The sequence below is a fragment of the Camellia sinensis genome, chromosome 1 (assembly GCF_055761805.1).
Source record: "Camellia sinensis isolate YWXY chromosome 1, ASM5576180v1, whole genome shotgun sequence".
NCBI classification, from domain to species: domain Eukaryota; kingdom Viridiplantae; phylum Streptophyta; class Magnoliopsida; order Ericales; family Theaceae; genus Camellia; species Camellia sinensis.
This window is the reverse complement of record NC_138961.1, coordinates 166,956,945-166,966,040: the sequence shown is the minus strand read 5'-3', so window position 1 is coordinate 166,966,040 and position 9,096 is coordinate 166,956,945. Positions and strand designations below refer to the sequence as shown.

At 40.8% G+C, this 9,096-nt stretch overlaps 1 protein-coding gene across 2 annotated transcripts; it reads left to right on the top strand.

The window, feature by feature from the left end:
• The first annotated feature begins 3,336 nt into the window (after positions 1 to 3,336).
• LOC114308496 (uncharacterized) lies at positions 3,337 to 8,863 on the top strand. Of its 2 annotated transcripts, XM_028254097.2 has the most exons (5): positions 3,337 to 3,870; positions 4,131 to 4,229; positions 6,102 to 6,321; positions 7,718 to 7,819; positions 8,666 to 8,863. In XM_028254097.2, the coding sequence occupies exons 1-5, from the start codon at positions 3,616 to 3,618 to the stop codon at positions 8,734 to 8,736; spliced, it is 747 nt and encodes a 248-aa protein (XP_028109898.1). In that variant the 5' UTR covers positions 3,337 to 3,615; the 3' UTR covers positions 8,737 to 8,863. The 2 variants fall into 2 exon arrangements, with proteins under 2 accessions (XP_028109898.1, XP_028109899.1); XM_028254098.2 differs by lacking the exon at positions 4,131 to 4,229 and having other exon boundaries at positions 3,405 to 3,870.
• Positions 8,864 to 9,096: the final 233 nt, after the last annotated feature.

Sequence of the window (9,096 nt, the reverse complement as noted above, 5' to 3'; positions counted from 1 at the left end):
GAACTTGTTAGGATTCTCTGTTTTGATCCGCACCTCCACCAACTCTTTAACAGCCTTTTCCTCGGCCCTAGTGCCCACATCATCCAGGACACTTTGGTCTTCTGGACCTTCGATCATTTGCACGAAGCCTTTGGCTGCTCGGTTCCCATTCACTGCCATGAAACACTGCTTTGCCATGACTTGATCTCCCCAAATCTCCTCAACTTCCCCCGTAGCCAAGAGGAACCTGATAACCTAGTGGTAGGTCAATGCCACCGCCTGCATGGCGTGAAGCCATCCCCTACCAAGGATCAGATTGTATGTGGATGGCACCTTCAACACCCAGAACTCCACCTGCTTGACCACGGATCCGGCTTTGACTGGTAGGATTATCTTTCCCATTGGGCACTCCGGTTGTGAGTTAAAACCAACCAGTGGTGAAATTGCCAGAGCCAAGTCTGTATCTTAGAGTTTGAGCTGCTTGAAGGCGTCGTAGTACATGATCTCGACTGAGCTGCCTTGGTCGATTAAGATGCGCTTAACATCGAAGCCCCTGACGCGAAGGGTGACCACTAGGGCATCATTGTGCGGCATTTGAATGCGCTCAAGATCCCTACTTGAGAAGCTAATCACATTTTTCTCCTTGATCTTGCCTTTTTTATCGCGGGCTGTACTAACAAAATCTCCCTCATATGTTCCGCTTTTTTTATCATCCCACGGAACTAGCATACCCGCGCTGGCTCTACTATACCATGGATCACATTGACCACTCCTTGGGGGGGGTTACCTCTAGGTCGTCCAAACCGCTTGGCTCAGCTGGTGCGTGGTGCGCGGCCCTGACGCCCCCATCGATGTAACGGTCCAAGTGACCGGCGGCGACTAACTCCTCCAAGTGTTGCTTCAAGGGCAAGTAGTCCTCCGTCCGGTGCCCTCACTCCCTATGAAATATGCAACGGTACGGCGGATTAAAGCCCTTTTGGGCATCGCCAAGCTTAGTGGGAAACTGGACGTAAACCTCGTCACGAATTTTACTAAGTATACGGAAGATTGGGATCTTAAACACCGTAGTGATGCCCGTCCGAGTGTTCAACTTTTTGTTTGCATCTGCTGCGTCATCGTGAGGATAATCTGCTCGGTCATTGCGGCGACCTTTACCTCGATTTCTACGATCCGGACCACGATCGGATTCCCTTGTGCGGTCACTTGGACGGTTTGTCTCCTGTTCGACCGCATGTACTTTTCCAGCCACACTTTTGTCCGTTGCCACCGGATTTGTCTTCGCGGTGGATGCAGCCGCATCGTCCTCTACATGGATGTGCTCGTTGATGCGCTACATCAACAGCTCCATGGAAGTCGGCTGGTTCATCATGAGCGAGTCCCTTAGTCTATGTCCGACCAGGAGACCGCGTTTATATTGGGTAATTGCTAGGTTGGTCGGGCAATCAAGGATCTCGAAGAAGGTTTCCCAATATCTGGCGTTGTATGCCTTGAGGGAGTCGCCTGACTCCATCTTAACGCTCAGGAGGTGGTAAACTTCCTTTGGCGTTTTAGTGTTGGTTTTGAATCGAGTCACGAACGCTTTCGCCAACTGTTGCTACCTTTCGATGCTTTCCTTCAGAAGCCTCTCAAACCACATCAAACCCAACTCGCCCAAACTCGACGGGAAAATAAGGCACATGAGAGCATCATTACGCCTGTATCCGTCCAGCCATAACTTGCCAGAAATGGCTCATGTGCATGTATAGATCGGTCTTTCCGTCATAAAGCGTAAATTTGGGCTGGTGAAAGCCCGCTGGGAGCGGTGTAGTCTCTATCTCGAAGAAGAAGATAGTGGTGCTCAGCCTTGCCAAATCTTTGTCCAAAGGGAAATGCACGACTGAACGGGGCGGCGGCATTGCTACTTCTTCACTGGCGCGACCACCGTAGGATAGCCATTGAAGCGCCGGCACCCTTTGAGTCCGCTAGTTCTGGTTGCCTCAGCGGCGGGGTTGGGTGCGCTCACTATGGTCACCCACTCCAGTAACACCCTTCCCTTTGACTTGCCGTTTGAGAGCTTCTATCTCTGCCACCATTCTCTGGATAACGGCGTCTTGGTCCCTCAACTTGTGCTCCAGGCATTGAGTGTGCGACTCTCTTCGCCGCCGGTATCCGTCTAGACTTTGCGAGTGACCAACGCTCCTAGCGCGCTTATCTCGCGCATCTCTAGGAAGTCCTCCTGGTGAGGTCTCCAGGCCTGCCATGTTCGGAACGGCAGGAAGTCCGTCTCTTCGTCGGATTGACTCCGGGGTAATACCGTCGATGGCAAACAATGGTACTTCATCATTATTTGCCATGGAAGATGATTCGCTAGGCTTGGAGGGCAAGGTTGTGTCTGCTCAAACTTCCCACAGACGGCGCCAATTGTACGGGAGCCAAATATCTGTTATCACCCGCGCTCTTCGCGTCCAAGTTGCGCCTTCCTCCGATCGACCTGCAAACACAACGTAGGTGAGCTATCCGGTGGTGCGTTGCCGGAAAACCCCTCCGACGGTCAAATGAGCACACACTCAGAGAAAGAGAGAGGAGAGAAAAGACAATGTGTTAGAGTTTCTCTCACTAGAAGATGTTTCATCCCCAACATGGGGGCCGCAGTCATGTTTATATACTTTCTATGCTTACCTCTGCGTCTATTCGCCCTTTGACGCGTAGACCTGCTCTCTTATCCCACTTTCCCACGTGTCAGCGTAAATACAGCTAAACACCACTTAACCAAACTGCCAAACGGTGTTGGCGCGAACAGACAGCCTGATGGCACTGCCCTATCTCCCCGCGACCATACTACCTCTGAGACAAGCAATGCTTCAAGCCCAGCTCCATTATGACCGAGCTCTTGCTCGATTGGGCCGGTCTGCGGAGGATCCTGCATGTTGATCGCAACGATCAAACAACGCGAACCGGGCTGGCAAAGAAATTATCCCTGCCAAATTCGAGATGGGCTTTAAACGAGCGCACTGCCACTAGATTGGCCCAACTCAGTTCGGCCCAAACATGCTCGGACCAACTTTAGCTCAGTCATTATCATGGCCCAAAGCTGGATTATGAAATCTCCCTCTCAATTACATTATTTCTCTAGTTTTTATATATATATTTTTATAAAAAATTAAAAATATATAATTATTAAACCCTGCCAAAACAATCTCAAAATGTTATTTTAAAGGAAAATGCCTCGTAGTTCAAATTTTGTGGCTCAAAAGTGGCTCAAATGGCCAAAACGATTTTTATGTTGTTCTGTACTCAAAACGACGTTGTTTTAGCTATTTGAGTCACTTTTGAATCACAAAATTTAAGTTACTTAGCATTATCGTATTTTAAATTGTCACGCATGTTGCAAAAAATTCTATCAATTTTCCTTTGAATAATAACCATCCCAATATTGAGGGGAGAGAGAGTCCACACCAATACTGAGGAGAGCCAGTGAGCCACGTGTTCCATACGGTCAGTTTCACTCTCAATTAATTTTCACATACAGGAAACCCCCTAAAAAAGTCCCAAACAGTAGTAGTAGTAGTGCAAAAAGCCTAACAAATGGAAAGCATACAGGAATCCCCCCAAAAAAAGTCCCAAACAGTAGTTGTAGTAGTGCAAAAAGCCTAACAAATGGAGACTGAGATTGATCAAACCCAGATGAAAAACAACAACAATAATAATAATGAGAAGAAACCCAGAATTCTGTGCCTCCATGGATTCAGGACAAGCGGTGAAATCCTGAAGAAACAGATGGGGCGGTGGCCGGAGATGGTTCTGGGAAGGTTGGACCTGGTCTTCCTCGACGGCCCTTGTCCAGCAGCAGGCCAATCTGATGTTCAAGGCTTCTTCGATCCTCCTTACTACGAATGGTTCCAGTTCCGCCAGGTCTTCTCTTCCTCCTTTCTCTACCAATTCTGTTTTCTTCTGTTTTTCTTTTCTTTTTTTTTTTTTTTTTCTCTCTTTTATTTTTTTTATATTCTTTTTGAGAAAATAAAATATAAAAAAAGCCAAACAACTTGATAACATTGACCATTTTCATTTTGTGCGAAAAAATAATTTTACAAAAATTTAGAACAATTTTTTGCTATTTACAGCAATAGAAGATTTGAAAAATGTGATTTTGTTAACTCTATTTTGTCTTGTAGGATTTTCAAGAGTACTATAATTTTGAAGAATGTCTTGCTTACATCGAAGATTATATGATAAAACACGGACCTTTTGATGGTTTACTGGGTTTTTCACAGGTGCGTAGTTTGATTTTAGGGTAGACTAAAATAAACCCCTTAGGTAGTGTCATATGCTTTACGTAAGATCTAATTTGGTTTAGATTAATGATTGAGGCCTCAAATTTTTTGGCTCAAATTTGGCTCGATTTTTTTTTTTTTTTTTTTTTTTTTTTTTTTTTTTTTTTTTGCTGGGTTGATGCTTTGCTTGTTATTAATATTATTATTTTTATTTATTTTTTTCTGCAATGTATTAGCCCAGAATAATAAAAAAAAAAAAAAAAAAAATGCATTCGAGGCAATTTCGAGCGTCATTTTCGAGGCCTCAATCACAGCCGGTTTGTTTAAATGCCTAACAAAATTGTAATAGAAGGGGTTAAATGTAATAAGATAATACTTTGAGACAGTTAATTGTTGCGTTTTAAAGTTTAGGAGGCAAAATGAAAATAGGTCATAGTTAAAGGGTGTTTTGGGTAATTTACCCTTGACTTTATGTAATTTGTGTTGGTTCTTGGAAATAATAATATAGTTTTATAGTAAATTATACTAATCTCTCCTAAGGTTCGATGAAATTACATCATGTCCCACATTTTTAACATAATTATAATAAAATCCCCCAATAATGGCTTTGTTATCCCATTTTTTTTTCATTAGGCGCCCCATTTCTTAGGGCGCTCCTAATAATCCCAATCCTACCCTCACCTAATCCAGTCACCCTTTCACCGCCGATGCCACCTCTGCCACTGTTGGCACGACGCATTCATCTATGTTTGTACCCCCCTACCACCAATACCCAGCCCTCTCCCACCGCAAGTCTCGTTCCCCATTTGTGTTCTCTTGCCCCACCAACGACCTGCCGTCTGCCGTCACTCCCTCTTCTTCTTAAAGAGATGAGGAAGAAGAAGATGAAGGAGATTCACAATAGGGGAAAGGGCAAAGAAGAAAAATGGAGAAACTCACGTTGGTTGGAAAGAAGGGGATGGATGGAAAATTTGGGGGAAGGGTGGCTGTCAGGGGGTAGGGGGCTTGCAAATGGGTAGTGGAGGTTGGGTAGGGGCTGAGAGGTGGTGAAGAAGGGTAGGAAAGGTCTGGTGGGTGGCATCGGAGAGTAACCAAAACAAGGAGGGGCTAGTTGGAGCTGGGGAGTTTACTGGAGTTAGGGTTTTGACTATTTAGTAATTGAATGAGGAGGTAAAGCGGTATTAAAAACAATTTGAAACTTGGAATGTCCAATCAAAAAAATTTGGTGCATTCAGAGCCATTCCGTTAACTAAACTAATGGATAATATGAAAACAAGTTTCTACCCTTCTTTAACCTAGTGAATTACCTTTTATCATATTCCACTGAAGTATATGTATTTATGCCCTTTTTAACATCACATGGTACCACCACTTCACTACCGTGGAGCCTTCACCACACAACACACAGCACCTCCACTACATTCTTGTCCCTCTCTCCACCACCGCAACCAATCACACAGTCATACCCTCTTCCCCTCCTCTCCTCCCTTCCAACAGTGCACACAACCACCTCTCATCTCCCTCCACCACAACAAAATCAAACCAAAGCTAAATAAAACCTACACAAATTAGCACACATCAAAATCAAAACCCACATAGATCACGAAAACCCCAAAAAGAAAAACTAGAGCAAATCAAAGCCCACACCGATCAACAAAGATATCAGCAAAAATAGTGACTTCATTAATGGATATTTAATGGCATGGGTCAAATTGTTATGCAAATATAAAATTCAAGAGAGGTTGTAAATATGTCAAAATTATGGGGCTAGATGTAATTTCACCAAACCTCTAGGAGGTGAGTGTAATTTATCCCTATTTTTTATTACGAAACTGAAGTTTGTTGGTTATTGTTGCTCATAATGAATTATAGGGGGCGATTATATCTGCCGCGTTGCCCGGAATGCAATTGCATGGGGTGGCACTTACTAAGGTTCCAAAGATAAAGTTTCTGATAATAATGTCAGGGGCTAAGCTGGGAGGATCTAAGTTAATATCAGGGGGCAGGTTTGAAGGTTCTAAGTTTGGGTTGCCCAAAATTGCTGCTAATGTATTTTCATCAACAGTCAAGTGCCCTTCCCTCCACATTATAGGTAAATCCATCTTTTAATGGTGATTTTGGAATTGAAAAAAAAACAAAACAAAACCAAAACCAAAACAAGCCTTAAGTCCCATTAAATGGGACTAGCTGCATGAATCTTTCTTCTCCACTCGACTTTATCCAAGGCCATTTCGTTAGTCAAATTAAGGAGATTCATATCTCTATTTACTACACAAATCTACATCAATTTAGGCTTACTCATTCTCCTAACACTACCATCTACTGTCACTATATCGCATCTCTTCAGTACTGTCTTTGTTGGTCTCTGTTATATATGACCAAACCATTTCAATCTATTCTCTCTCAACTTATCTTCTATTGGTACTACTCCTACCCATTCTCGAATATACTCATTCCTAACTCTGTCTTTTCTAGTCTTGCCACACATCCATCTCGGCATCCTCATCTCAGCAATACTCATCTTCTCTACATGTTGTTTCTTAGTTGCCCTTAGTTGCCCAACATTCTGTCCCATACAATATCGTTGGTCTAATAGCTGTTCTATAGAACTTCCTTTTTAGTCTAATGAGTACTCGTTTATTGCACAGTACTCCAGACACACTCCTCCATTTAAGCCATCACGCTTTAATTCTGTGGACCGCATCCGCTTCAATCTCTCCAGTCGTCGTGATAATTGATCCTAAATAACGAAAATGATCACTCTTAAGTAGTTCTTGGCTCTCAATCTTTACTTCTCCTCTGCTTCCATTGTGACTGTTACTACAATTACACTCCATATACTCTATTTTAGTTCCGCACGATTTTGGAATTGAATTGTAAAATTAATTATTTTTGGTGGGGCATCATTTTCTAGTTGTTTCAGCAGACGCTAGAAGTGCTGGCTATGGCCAATGGACCAAACAAATAAATAAATAAATAAAGAAGAAAAAAAAAAAAGAGGTAGGTTCAAGGATTTTCGCATGGAGGAAAATGACTTTTGTTTAAACTAGTCGACCATTACTAATTTTTAAAAATGACTGCATAAAGTTTAGAATAAAAAAATATTAACAAAAGTGTGTATCATTATGATGAAATCTATTTTGTCTTATTATGCGGATGAAAAAAAAAATTATGATTTTGTTGGTACTTTTCCATTATGATAGGAAATGAAAATCTCCATTCCAATACTTAAGGTGCAACACATCATCAGAACTCGATGTCAACAGTCTATAAATTGCCACGTTATTATGAGTTTTAGTACTCCCTTTAATCACTTTTGGCTTTAAACAAAAATTGGTGACATGGCTCTTTCATATCCATTGATTATAAAAAATAAAATATAAAAACGGAATGCCATTATGAGTGATGAATATGGGTCGATGGAGGCAGCATACTCCAAGAATCAATGAGGACTCATATCTTACAACAAAATGCTCTATGATTTACAGGTGAGGCAGACTTCTTGAAGGAAACAGGGATTGAATTATTGGAATCATTTGAGGAGCCAGTTGTGATTGATCACCCCAAGGGGCACACAATAGCAAGACTTGGTTAGTATTATGCAATTCTATCTCTTGGTTTCGCATATATATGCATATTTATAATGGATAAATGAGGATTGTACGATGAAATTGGTAGGAATTCCATGAATTTGGTTGCATTTCAACAGATTCACATATGCTTGAAGGCACATACTCATTCTCTTATTAGATAATAGAACCATCTCAATATGCATAATTTTAAAATTCAATGTAGGTTTATACCATTAGTTACGTATATACAATTAAAATTTAATTTTCTTAATTTTAAATATGTACACCTTTTGGAATCCGACCTATCTAGAAATTAAAATGTGGCATTTGTTGTGTAGCGTAAGAGTAAAATTGTTAGAGTAAATGCAAAAATAAATTCCAATACCTTGCATACTCTTCAGGGCAGAAAAATTTGAAAATAGTGAGAATAAAGCATTTCAAATTTGATCTAAGTTTGTGTTCACATAACATAATTTTAATCTCTTTATCTAAATATGTTATAAATATGAAATTGAAAATATTTTATAGGTAATCAATGGCAAATACATTTATATAGATACAAGATATTATACACTTATGTTGGCGTGTCTTTAATATATCTGTATCCTACTTTTTTAGAATATTTGATATCAACGGACTCGAACCTTGTCATACCCATATCCTGTAGTCGTACCCATAACCTATATTCATATCCATACTCCATAGCTCAGAAGTGTAGTGTATTCTGTATATTTTGGTGACTATAGTATACACCAATCGCATTTATTTTGTGGCACCACCTGACAATGCTTCATGGGTGTGGAATAACTCCTCATGAACCAGACTCTATTTGATTTTTTTCCCCTTGGTTTTACATTTGAACAGATGAGAAAGGCCTGAAGACAATGCTCAGCTTCATTGAAAAGGTCAAGGAGATTCAATTGCAGCAAGAATAGAACTGCTTAATGATGCTGCAAATTGTTTTATTTTTATCACGAAATATGATTATGATAATTGTGCAGGGTTACAAATTTACCAACCCTAATATATTTATTTGAATAATAATCCATCGTTTTGAGAAAAGATGCAATTATCTATGTTTTACAACACAGACAGTATGTAGTAACTAGAGCTAATTGGCAAAAGGACAGTGTCTTGTTTATGGCTCAAGCTTCTTAATCCAAAAAAAATAAAATATAAAAAATCTTCTTCTTCATTATATTATTATTATTTTTATTAATATTATTGTATAAATCAAAGAAAAAAATTTGAGCAACCCGTTTTGCTTGCAAAATTCTATGGAGATGTTCGTCTTT